The 13434-nt window shown below is 44.7% G+C and overlaps 1 protein-coding gene across 4 annotated transcripts in view; it reads right to left on the bottom strand.

The window, feature by feature from the left end:
• Positions 1–13434, bottom strand: part of LOC147819218 (uncharacterized) — a 44346-nt gene that overhangs the window by 12759 nt on the left and 18153 nt on the right. For 3 of the 4 annotated variants that reach the window (XR_015437124.1, XR_015437123.1, XM_087173447.1), the window contains exon 3: positions 1268–2782. Coding sequence is in view for 2 of the 4 variants with exons in the window: in XM_087173447.1 (XP_087029573.1) it covers positions 2529–2782 (254 nt within the window). In the remaining 2 variants the exon portion in view is untranslated. The remainder of the gene's footprint in view (positions 1–1267; positions 2783–13434) is intronic. The other variant, XM_087173448.1, reaches the window with a different exon arrangement.

The following is a 13434-nucleotide window of genomic DNA, read 5'->3' as shown; positions in this document are numbered from 1 at the left end:
GACACACACACACACAAACATAAACACACACGTCAATGCACAACAGTACCAACAGAGGATCCATCAGCACAGCTAACACCACATTAAGACCATAAAGCACCAATACATCTCCTGTTCCACGTACACAGCCCGTATCCTGCTGCTTCTGCACTGATACCCCTGATCCCCCTGCGCTTTGACAAGGCGTAATAAAGCCTGTATGAAGCGCTGCATTGTGTGGGGAGAACACAATGTTGCATGCTGAGTGCTGTGAGAAGGGCGTACACCGGTGGGTCCCACGGCGCAGCAGCGCACCAGGGCCTATAGCAGGGAGTGCTGAGCATGCTAATGAGGTCATTATGTTATGCCTCTCCCTCGCTCCTGTTCTCCTTTACAGTGTGGGCTTTGCCTGTCAGAGGAGGCAGGGTACCCTGGTAATGCAGCCAACCACAGATGTCACATATGGCACAATGAGAAGACACATGAGCGTCTCCGAATGAGTCACTGAGAGAAAGACGAGGTGACGCTCCATTTTTCAGCTAGCATCAAAAGCAAGAAAACGGCATCAGTGATTTGCATACAGAATAAGGTGAGCTTAAAGAGAAGTAAAGGGGAGGGCAACAACAGCCAACATTCATTTGCTAATTGTTCCTGCTGTGTATTCAATCAGCAGCCGTGCAGGGTTGTGTTTCCTTTTTTTCCTTTTTACACTAGCGCTATTATTTACAACCAAGGAGGAGGGGTTAAGTATCGAGCACATGCAAATGCAATTACAAGATATTTGCATAGCCGTTAACAATTAGAGGGCAGATGGCAAACAGCGGGCATTAAAAAGCGACCGAGCGCCATCTTGGCTGAGGGAGACAGCTGGCAGACAGGGATCGGCCATTTTGTAAGGATGGGTCGCTGCCAGGCTGAGGCATAGAGAAGCGCCAGTCTCTCTCTGTGTGCCAGGAGATTGGCAGGCGAGGGGTAATCGTGCTTTAATACCCTCTCTGGTACAGGCAACAACAACGAACTCCTCCAACAGTCGGTGACAGTATGATCACAGCCCACGGCTCCTGTTGAGAGCTGACTGAGGAGATCAACTACACAATGTGTCTGTGTTCACTTTAAAAACACACAGGCACATCTGAGCAGAGATGATATCTTATCCTAACAGCGTAACTCGGATGGGAAATATTTCTTATATCTGTTACTCTCCTTCCATAAATCAATATTGGTCAGATTTGTGTAATTGGTTTTATTTATCTCAAAATTAATAATTAAATTATAATATTGTACTCACCGAGAGGTATCAGTCCGGTTGCAATCTCTGTAAGTTTTCATTGTTTGGCAAACTGTCCATCTGTCCTGTAATGTCCTTCAAAGTCCACTTCTGGAATGACCTCTGAAGTTTCTCCTCTCTCTTTTCTTCTGCTGGCTTTCACCTCTATAGTGATGTCAAGCCAGGTATTTTCATTCCTGAGGATTTGGCCAATTTTCTTAAGTCACCAGCAATTTTGTTAAAACATCTGAAGAGCGAGTTTCTTTGTGTGGAGAAGGACTTTTGTAAATGTGAAGGAGAAAAAAGTCAGATGAAAAACTAAGTAGTATCAGACAGGTGGAGGAGGGCACTGAACAGGTGCTCTACTGTCCTTTTCATCTCTCATTCAATTAGCAGCCATTCACTTGTGCTGCTATGGGATCCCTGCTGCACAGCAGTAAGTGGACTTCAGGTGCTATTTCCACACAGAGAGAGAGAAAGAGGTATGAAAGCCCGGGCCCGCCTTCCTCTCTTCCACCTTATAGATCAATACTGTACTGCCATATCCTCTGATGGGAGCTGCTGTAGTGAGGGGAAGAAAATCTAAGGCAAAAAGACAGGTTGTGTCTGATACAGTGGATGAGAGAAAAAGTTCAAATTGTCCTTTTATCCCGGCTCATGAGATCTTATGTTGTGTGCTACGTGCTTGGAAGTGGGACTGAGCAGAAACGTCCTGTGTACCGTCTCAGATGGATCCTTATTCAAACAGTTAAGGTGGAATGAGTAATAAGAGGGAGTGAGCTGGAGGAAAAGAGACCTTCGACGTGCTGTCTTATTCTTCTTACGTTTTTTTCTCCTCCCTTGCTGTCTCCATGTCTCTGACAAAGTTTTATCAAGTGGTGTTGGACGCAGCAAAAGCCCCTCCGGCTGAACCACACACAAAGACTCTTTCTATGTCTCTTCCCTCTCCCTTTTTCTCTCTGTTTCACACACACATGTGCACATACTGACACACATACTGCGTGTGGGGTGGTTGCAAGGTTAGGGCCCTGGCCCTGGCTGGTGCTGGGACTGTTGGAGAAAGATAGAAAGAGAAATGGAGAGAGGAGCTGGGAGCAGTGGTGGTGGTTGGTCCCTGGGCTCCGAGGCCTGCAGGCGGTGCTGGGCAACCTCTGCTAGCCTCTCTCCTCTGTATTGATTTCTGTTGCTCCGCGCTGCTCCGCTCTGCCGTGGAGGCTCCTAGCCGGCGGGGATGAGAGCTCGGCTCACCCGCCTCACCTGCCTCTCTCCTGGCTTGGCTGGCCTAGCCTGCCCACTCTGCCGCAGCTTTGGCTGGCCTCTGCCGGCTCCCCGGGACCCCTGTATTCAGCACCGGGGCCACAGGAGGAAGGCAGCCAGAGAGCCCATGGCAATCCACAGCTGTGTTCACCTGCTCCGGGTTCACCCGCTTCGTACCACCTCCTCGAACTGCTTCTATCCTTCTCTCCTTCCATCCTTCCACCCACTCTGCTTCTCTTTTTCGTCCTCCACTGCCTCCTCCTCCTCCTCTTCTTCCTGCTGTACACAAACAACCAGAGACAGAGATGGAGAAAAAACAAGTTAATCTTAACTTTCAGCATTTTACCCACTCTGAATGTCAATCCTGGTCTTTGATCAGTGAGAAGTCAGGGGTGAGGATTCTGGCATTCTCTCTCAGTCGGTAATATGAACCTGCTAACCTTAGAGAGCAGAAACTGCAGGGACTGGAGGCTTGAGAGTTAAGTGTGTCAGGCAGAGAGATACTGCCTGCCAAAGGTACTCTCAGCTATTAGATTCTGATGTGCTGCAGATAGCAAAATATAGTGAGAGTGGGCCCATTATAAAAATCACCACTGCATCAATAGAATACATTAAAAATATTTACAGGAAAGGTTTTCTTTTGCTCTCCCTTAGCAGCGCAAGCTACAGAAATTTATATTTATTTGCCCTTAATGGTTATAAATAAACAACGCAACATTTAAAACTGACAGGATGTTTCAAACTACCCTTCCCTCACTCTTGTCTGCACCACAGCTAGTGTGAAGGAATGGAAATGTTTTGGCCAGACCAGTGGTGCTCTATAGAAACTTTGTCAAAGAAAACATCTCAGCTTTTGTATCATATAAAATTATTCAAATGGGTTCAGCAGCCCTCTTCTTATGATAATAGCAGTTGGGGGGACATTTCTTTGAGGATTCATGGTCCCATTGTGTTCCTCAACAGAGAAAGGGCCATGGCCAAATTCAACCCCCACCACCCCACATTTCACTGCGCCACACCAACCACACGATCTCCAAAATGTCCTTGCCACAGCCACCACAGAGCTCTGACAGCCCTTCTGTCCACCTCTCTCCACCCCTCTGCAGGCCTGAAAAAGAGACTAAAACCCACGGGCCGACTGCCAGGGGAATAGAGAAGTAAAGTGCGGAGGTTTAGAGTCGGTGGGCCGGCAAGGCTTTGGAAGTTAGAGCTGTCTGTTAAATAAAGAGCGAAGGGGGTGAGAGTGGCGTGGGGGGTTACACTGTTGGGACAAGAGAAGCAAGTTTGGGAAAGGGGGGCAAGTTGAGTTAGGGGGACATGGATGGGGACCAGGGGTGCGGTGCATGTCTCAGACACAATAATACTATTCATTGGGCTCAGACATGGGTGTTAACTCCCCTCTGACAGAGCACAATGGGACTCGGTGGCATTCAGGCAGCCTTGGTGATATTGTTAGTTCAGGGCTGCATTCTCCCTGCCGCAGGATAGAGCGCCTGCATTGTACCCGTCCAGCAGGATGGATGGAGGGAGGTTTGAGAGGTGAAAGGCAAAGAAAGAGAGAACAGTACGTTTGTCTATCTGTCACCGTTGAAGGAGAGAAGGCAAAGGGAACAGAGAAGATGGGGAGGGGCGGCAGAGGCGGTGGCGTTGGGTATTTTTGCCCCATGGCATTGGACTTGTTTGTTTCAGTGGAAAAATAAAAAGAGAAACTGAGACTAAAACAGACTGTGCAATAAATATTACTCAAGCAGCCAAGTGCAAGGCTAAAGAGGCATTAAAGAGGGTGGGGGCACAGATGGAGTGAGGAAGGGATGGTGGCATTTTATGGGAAAAACGCAGCAGGTTTGTATGGTGCTTTAGAGAGTAGATGTATTTTGTTCATACGCCTCAAAAAAGGGAGAGTGGGGAAGAGTGGCGAAAGGGGAATGAAATGAAAATGAGAACTGCAGAGGTTGCTGCTGTTTGTGACTTGGATGAAGTAACATCGAACTATCACAAGACCTACTTTCCCAAAGAGGGGAGGAGAGGAGAGGGTATATAATTCTAAGGGAGAAAAGACTGAGAGAGTCGCACCAGCACAGTAGGATTGAGAAAATTCAGGCTGTGACAAAATTTCAAACGTTGGAAAAAACATGTGGAAAATGTGATGTAAATATGACATTTAACTTTGTTTCATGTATTAATTTAAGGAACGTCACAGCCTCATCGTCTCATTAAATACATGTGATGTTTTTGTGTGCCTCCATTTTTCGTGGTCACATACTTCATGTATATCATGCACCTGTATATATTACCTTTAAAGAAACATGAACTGCCAAACATTAAACTCTACATCATGCTTCGAGCCATTATGATAACACACATTGGTGGACTTAAATAAACATGAGAGGAAGCTGGCGACTCTGTATTTGTAGCACAGAATATGCAATCATGTACAGCTCCAACTCTACACATGTCAATAAATCTATTAGTTGATGAACAGAAAATCGACTTTTTTCATTATCAATTCATTATTTAAGTTATTAAAGTAGAAAATCCAATCATTCTTTTGTTTATGCTTCTAAAATGAGATGTTGATGTTTGAACTTTATAGTGATTAATCAACATCATCACCATCCCCCTGCGATCCAGAAGATTTGGGCATTTTCAACAGTTTTTTGATCTTATGTCAACAAAACGATGAATTGATTACTTGATGAAAATACCTTGTCACGTCACATATACAAAGCAACACTATTTTGCAATATGGCCTCATTGACATCACATTAAATTCCTTTGGAAGCTGAACGTTCAGTCACTGAACGTCTGCCTCGAACATTTTATGACGGCACTGCAAAGGATAGCAGAGGGTAGCAGTAAGGAACTGAAAAGGACAAACATATAAAAGGATGCAGTATGCATAGTTTCATACACATGTATCTAATCACTTACTCACTAGACATGACACACAACCCACATTTGCACACGCACAGAGTATCACTGCTCCTTCTGCACAGAACAACCTGCTTTCATGAACAGTACTTTGTTTGTTTCCCCTCTGGTAAACTCTGACCAACCGTTCCCATAGCAACCTTACCTACTCATTCCCTGTGTGAATGTGTGTGTGTGTGTGAGAAAGAGAGAGAGAGAGAGAGAGAGAGAGAGAAAGAGAGAGAGAGAGAGAGAAAACAGAGAGGTATGTGGGGTTATGTAGCGGTTTAGAATAGGACTTTGTGATATTATTACAACAGATGTGCCTCTGTGTGTTCATTTATGTGTATGCGTCCGTATGTGTGTGTGTGTGTGTGTGTGTGTGTGTGTTTGTGTGTTGGGGTGGTGGAAATATGAATTGAGCGATCCAGTTAATGTACACCTCAATGAATAATCTGCTCCAGCAAGAACAACTTGATGTGTTAATCACAGGTGCATCTAATGTAAACTTAGGTTAGAAAAATATTAAAGAGTAGAAATTATCATACATACACACACATGCAGCTCTATTCCTAGTCATCGACATTCACTCTCAGCAGTCTGGAGTCTAACTGGCCTCCACAGATAAGGAAAGGGCCAGCGGTGTGATGCTGGGTTGTCAGGCAGGCAGGGGCAGGCTAGGGCACAGCTCTCGTCAGGGGGCTAATGCCCTTCAGGGGTGGCTGAGGGAGTGAGGGTACTGCCCTTTGTCCCTGGTTGAGGGATTACACTGGTCAACCAGCACAGACAATGTTCCCCCCTCCTGAGATGGGAGGACCAACCTGCTCTCTACCAATGCTAGGGGCAGTCAACTGATAACTAACTTAATTAAGGACAGAAGAAAGTAAGAGAGGAGGAGGAAGGGTGATGCAGAAGATTCAGAGAGAGGCTGAGAACAGGTAAAGGATGAGGTGATAAAAGGGTGGATAAAGAATAAAAAAGAGAGAGGAGAAGAAAGCGGTGCAAGGAGCAGAGGGATACGCTAAAATAAGAAGAGGCATGGCGTTAAAAAGAGAGTAATGGGAAGCAGAGGAGGGGTGAAGAGAAGGCTTCTCTAGCGCAGGATTAGGGAAGAGAAGATGAAAGGATCAGGTCTAACAGAGGACAGGAAAAAGGCCAGGAGAGATGGCCAGAGGAGTGAGACCGGCAACTTAAACTCAAGCAAGGAAATCAAGTAGAGGAGGGAGAAAGAAAAGAGAAGAGAGCTCAGGTGTTCATGACCTCGAGGCACTAGTGGAAGAGTCAATCACTGCCTTTTTTATAAAAGGGGCACAATTTGAAAACTCCACTCTGTTCCCTATTTATGCCACAGCACACACACCTATTCAAATCCAATGACAAGTGCAGACGATAATTCTATTACTGAGGACTTTAATAGAGGATATTTAGGGGACAGTTAGCAGGCCCAGGTAGCATAGCTCAGGCCCACTGCAGACAGATATGGCTCTGCAACACTTAACAACAGGGATTTGGCAGCACTGTTGATTGAACATGCCAAATCCCATTTGTCGGGGGGCTGTGCGCGTTTGTATCGACACTCTGTAACCTTGTGGCTCCGTAAAAGGAGACCTCAGTGTGTGTGTGTGTGTGTGTGTGTGTGTGTGTGTGTGTGTGTGTGTACGTGCGTGCGTGCGTACGTTTTCCTGGCGGGCAGGCAGGTGGGTGGCACGGTTCAGCTGGATAGGTGTGCTGGTCTAAGCTCCCCTCCACCCTCCATCTATGCTCCTCTCCATCCGTTCATCCTTCCATCTATACATCGCTGTCTGCCTTGATTCCCTCTCTTCGCAAAAAAGGGTGACAAGAAGGAGATAGAGAGGCTTTCTCAACACTCCTTTTCTTGCTTTCCCTCCCTCCTGCCCCCCACCCCCCTTTCTCCATTCCTTCCATCCCCTATGGTAGAGCTGCCAGACAGAAGTGCTCAGCAGCTCTCCGAACGTTATTGATCCTGAGAGCAAGTCGGTCGGGGAGTTGGTGTCTCTCCCTCTCTCTCCCTTTCTCTATCTCTCCTCCCTCCATCACACCCTCATCCCCCAACACAGCGCGCAACTTTTTCCTCCCAGCCTCCCTCACTCCTTCCCGCCTCTACTTCATTTATCAAGGTTAAAGAACTCTTATAAAAAAGGGAAGAGGGGGTCGCCTGGATGTTATCTGACTTCATGAAAGAAATCCCCTCAGGCCACTCCACTAGAGGAGGATGCTCTTCGCCAGACCCAACTCTGCACACACACACACACACACGCACACACACACACACACACACACACACACACGCACACACACAACAGTGGCACCAAGCAGCGGCCCACTCATAGCCAGTCAGAAATAGAAAGTAGCATGTCCAGTTTGGTACACAGCAACAGGACAATCAGGAATAGAAATGAGGAGGATGGATGGATGAACACAACAAGAAGAAATTAGAGAATTAGTCACTGTGTGTTAGCCAACAAGGTTAAACATGAGCATTACAGTTCCACTTTCTTTTCCCTAGAAAGCACAATTTATATAAAAGAGTTTATAAAAGTTGTAACTAATGCTTTTAGTTGCTTTACTGTTCGGTTACTAGACGTTAATACAAACAGTTTTGGGCTGCCAAGTGGCTGCAGCTCTTTTCCAGAATGTAAGTGGTTGAAAAATTATTTGCGCTACGGCTGTTAAAAGACCAGGGGATAAACACTACAACCTGGTAACACAGTTGATCTGAAACAATTAGTGGATACATCATTTAGTTGACTGAAAGAAAATTAATCAGCAACAATTCTGGCAATTGATTCCTTTTTAAGCGTAAATGTCAAAGTTCCTAAAATGTTAATATATTGGTTTTCCTGGTGATTCTATGATAGTAAGTTAACCGTTCGCTTAACCCCGCCCCCTTAATTACTGTCGCTATTCCTGTTTGTCTTATTCTGCTCTTGCACATAGTTTACAGTGACAACAGCTGAAAATTTACCACTCGAAATTCATAATATTTTTTAAAGAACAGCTACGTGATATCAGGCAGAGATAGACGAAAGTATGCGTCTCATTTCTAACAAGTTATGTATCCAATAATAAAAATAACTCACTTGCAGCTGTAGTTAGCTAGCTAATTTTAGCTAATGTTAGCTCCGCGAGTTGGTTAAAAACGCCATCTCCTGTTTATTATTTCAGGTTCCAGTTAACTAATTTTCAACCATTAATCTTGTTACTCACTATTTAGTTAATAACTTACACTTCTGCTGAGTATCGTTCTTGAAACGATCACCGCTTCCACGTGGAGAAATTCAGAGCTTGACAGATTCGCTGATCGCTGAGTTGATATGGCTAAACCTAGTTACTGTTGCTTAGCTATGATTGGACAGTCGCCATTTGAGGGTGGGGCTGTGTGAACACGTGATTTTTCCCTATTTGCCGATATTTTATACACCAAATGAAAAATCAGTAAATCAGGTATTTTGCAGATTAAGCAATAATGGAAACAATTGTTAATAACTAATATATTATTACTAACCTTAACCCTAATAAATGTTTATCAACTAATTAAGCTTCATTATTAAATGTATTAACATTCATAAAATCATTAGGCTAGTTACAACAAATAAACAAAGGATTATTAAGTGGTAAGAAAAAATGCTCACTGGAAAGTTAGTTTGCACGAAGCCACCACACCTGTAAATTTTAAACTCCTCATCCATAGAGAGAACACAGTTTCTGCAATTCCAGCCTTTAAGAGACTGTAGTGGCTATTGTCCGTGTTTGTAAAAGGACTGGAAATGGCTCACATGTGGAGTACATCCTGTCTTCCATTGTTACTGCCTTCGTTCTCCCCTATAAATGCCTGCCTGTACTCCAGGCTACAACACCCAGGCAAACACACACAGCCGCACATTACAGCCATACCTTCCCCTCCCTTTGTGCTCAGTAATTGCCACAATGCATCTTCTCGTCCAGCTAATTAAGTGAGTCTTTCCCATTGTCTCCCAATACTATCACCTCTTCACACAGCCGGAGAGAGAGGGAGAAAAAGACACAGAGGGAGAACATATTAAAGCAAGAGATGGAAAGAGCAAAGCGAAGAAATACAAAGGCAGGAGTCCAGATAGAGAGGATGAATGACAAAGGCATGTGTCTGTGTCCTAGTAAATGTTTACTGGTTGAAAAGGGTGCCTGTTGTCTGTGTTTGCTGGTGGGCTGTAAACAGCACATTACTGCTGTCAGACGAAAATCTTCATTCTCCATAAAGTCATTTCAGGAATCAGAAAAAACAGCCTCATTGTTTAGACTTACAGTGATGCATTTTTAAAATTCCTAGCATGACTTTTAAAATGGCTAGAGAATTTTCATAATTGTTAGATGCCTATAAAACCTTAAAATATTCAAAACTGATGTGTTAGAATTTCTGTGGCTGATAAAAAGCTGTAACAAGGATGCGCTTTGAGGGAGTGAATGAACCGCAACATTACACCTGAACATCTTGCAATGGCTTAAAGTTTCCCTCCACTAAAATATTTCTTTTGCTTATTTTATCTAAAGTTGAATGTTTGACCTTCACTGTGCGGAATGATGTATGTGCAGAGTTTGACACTAGAAGGCTGCTTTCACATCTGCTGAAGGAAGAAAGTTTCTATGTGCTCACCTCAAATCTCAGTTTAACATGTGTACGTACGAGCACGATCTGTGACATCACAACTAGTTGGGAAGCCAAACATAGCCCAATATTTAACTTACAGAAGTGTGTCGTGACAATTTGACACCTGCAGCATCTTGTGCGCAGTTGTTTAACTTCTAAAATTAACAATATTTTGATTTTAATAAATTAATTTGTTTTTCAACAAGGGAGAAAGAGAAGATATAATTTTAAGAGTTTTGAATTAAGTAATGTTACATTTTTGTGAGGGAAAACTATATCAGATACAAATTATTATTCAAATTCAGGGTTTTATAGCCTTTATTAAAACATGCCTCGAGAGGATCTTTAGGCTTGTTGATGCTACCTATGCTGGTAACAAACATGACTGAATGTTTCCTTTATATTCATTAAGTCTTTCAAGAACTGTTAACAGTTTCACTTTATCACAATATAAATCAGAATAGGATTAGATTAATTCTTATAATGAAACGCCTACAGGAAGTGATCCTGGAACAGGTCCAGGAGTGAGCCAGGGCGTTTGAACAAAAATCGCCCTCGCCTCCCACATGTGAAAAAAACAAAACAAAAAAACAATGGAAATATTAGTAATTTAACTATGGAGACTCAGCTCAATCTATCGCACAACTTCACAAAGACCTGAATTCTGCCAAATTCATTCAAGAAGAGCAAATTCGACCCTTATCGCATCATAATGAACAGAGGAAAGTGAAAACAGGTGCTTTTGTTTCCTTCTCTTCATCACATCCTCGCTGTTCAGGCCCTTTGTGACACTAACCGAGGAGTTTAGACTGAATTATTGGAGGACACAGACCAACAGACTCATCTAAATTCCACTTCACTTCAGAGTTGCCAGGAGAGCCCCCCCCCCCCCAAAGGAACGCACACCCACAGACACACACTCTTTCCATGCTCAAGTCCACTCGCTGACCTCTCAGGCCAGACACTCTCTTCTCAATACAACAAACCCCCACACTCTCCCCTCCTAAAAAAAATCCACTCCAACCCCCCCCAACCCCTCCTTGAACCTCTACCACCACCACCTCCACCTCCACCTCCTCCCCCTTCTCATCCTGAACACTTTTCCTTCCCACACTCGAGTTCCTGTCACGGCCTTGACAGACAGACAGACAGACAAGTAGGGTGACATCATGGTGCACAGAGAAGGAGAGAGACAGAGGAAGGGGGCTGCCTGCCTGTCTGCCCCGAGTACCCACACAATGCAGCAGGGCATCTGGCACTGGGGTGGGGGTGGGGAAAGGGTGGAGAAGTTGGGGGGGTGGGGGGCATCAGGACAAAGCATTTACATCCCCCTCACTGGAATATGATTTTAGTTTGTAAATGGTGGCTGAGACATAAACGTCTGAGGAGAAGAAAGAGGCTGAGCTGCGGTAGTGGGTGGGTGCCTGACACAGTTGTTGGTGTATACAGTGAAGATATATTAGTCCAAGCATATGAAGAGGACTCTGAGATGTTCATGAAAGTGTAACATGACAACCATGAAGTGAGAAAAATACAGGATCAAGTGGAAGAAATGTTTGTTTTTTTTTCCCTTTACGTCTTCCTCTAAATTTTTAATTTTCAAGCTATATTTTGCAGAGAGATTTTTTCCTGAGTGACAAACTGAAATTCAAACGGCAGGGAATTCAGGTGTGAAAGTGAAATCTGCGTGTGTGTTAGTGTGTGTGTTAGTGTGTGTTTAGGCACGTCACTTGCAGCTTGTTAATTTGCAGGATGCAAGACGAAACAATGGTGCCAACGGGATAGAAATCAGTGTCATAATACTCTCTCTCTCTTTCTGCAGCGGCCCCCACCTCTGTCTCTGTCTGAGAGGCTGTCTACTTGCTGTGTGCATACAAGTGTGTGTCTGTCTGTGTGCATACATAAAATAAATGAGCTGTGCATATGCATTGTGTGAGTCCACAGGCCCAGTGTATATATTAGAAATGTGACTTGACCCTGGCAGACTGAGGCAGGGTTTCTGTGTCGTACTGGGCGTGGGAAAAAGGGTAGACCTCTTTTCACAGCTGCTCCGGCCGTTGCATTGAACCAATGGAGGCCCCCACCGTCACCCCACCACCACCACCACCCCCAACCTGCCTCCGCCGCTAATGCCCCCCCTCCCCTTCTCTCCCTCCCTCCCTCTCTCCCCCATTTCCCATTCACTCTGCAGCCTGCTCCCTTTCAGTGGACCCCCCCCATCCCTCCCTCCTGCGCTCTGTTTGTCACCCTGGTGCACCCCACCATCACTGCCACCACCAACCTTTAATACAGCCACCTCGCCATTCAACCAGCGCGCATTGAGATGCCAGAGGCCTCTGTGCTTTAAGGAGGTAAAGAAAAACAATACAGTTAACTTACTAATAAAATAAAGCAACTAATACCAATGCTAATTAATTAGCTAACAAAACTTATTTCCTTATGTACATATGTTTGGATTGACACAGTAAAACTTATGGTCAAATCTCACGAGTCATTCTACTATTTTCAAACTCTTTTCTATTCTTCAATCTCAATTCTGTTTTTCTCACGTTCACATTCTCTTCTCTCTTTCTTTCTCCGAGCCCTTCTGCAGATAGACTTTAATTTATGTTAACATACGCCACCACTCTACACTCAGTGCCTACCCCCCCACACACATTCACCCCCTTTCACAACCTCCCTCCATCCAGTGTATTCATTTGAAGAGATTTATTTCCTACCAAGCCGCATAATGCAGAGGGTATAATTTAAATCAACTTTTAAGAACAGCCAAGCAGCACAGTTTATGCATACAAATCTAGAAAGCCTGGTAAAAAAAAATTCCCAGCAACAGCAGGCTGTTAAAAGCCGATTGCCAACTTTAAGAAGCCATGGGTGGGCGGCGGTGGGTGTTTGGTTTTGCCATTAAAGATAACCCATTACTGATAAACCTCACAATCAGTGTGTTTAAACACATAATGCAGACTTCATTTGTTTCAGATACTCTCATTAATCTGACATTATAACCATGGCAAAGGCGGACAAAGAGTGGAATCATAAAACACACACCCACATGCAATTTTGTAGAAACTTTAAAAGGTCACATAGTGTGCAGAATAACTCCAACAGATTCTCCGGAGCAGTCCTATCGTGCTGCCTTGCTACCCTGCTGATACACCAGGCATGTTGAGGAAATGTTGAGAAGCAGCGAGGGGGCAGCAACGGGGGAGGAGGGAGGGAGAGAGGAGGGAGGTTGTAGCAGAGAACCTGAAAGGACTCCATCTCCCCTGGCCAACATGCCATGACGGTGTGGAGCAGCAGTCTGAATTGGTTTCTCTGGGGTGGCGGAGCTGGAGAGGTGATGGCAAGATGAGCCCGAATGGGGATGGAAAGGGGT

The sequence above is a fragment of the Seriola lalandi genome, unplaced genomic scaffold (assembly GCF_002814215.2).
Source record: "Seriola lalandi dorsalis isolate HSWRI2012SDOR001 ecotype SW California unplaced genomic scaffold, Sedor1 jcf7180002054224, whole genome shotgun sequence".
NCBI classification, from domain to species: Eukaryota; Metazoa; Chordata; class Actinopteri; order Carangiformes; family Carangidae; genus Seriola; species Seriola lalandi.
This window is presented reverse-complemented; position numbering and strand designations above follow the sequence as displayed.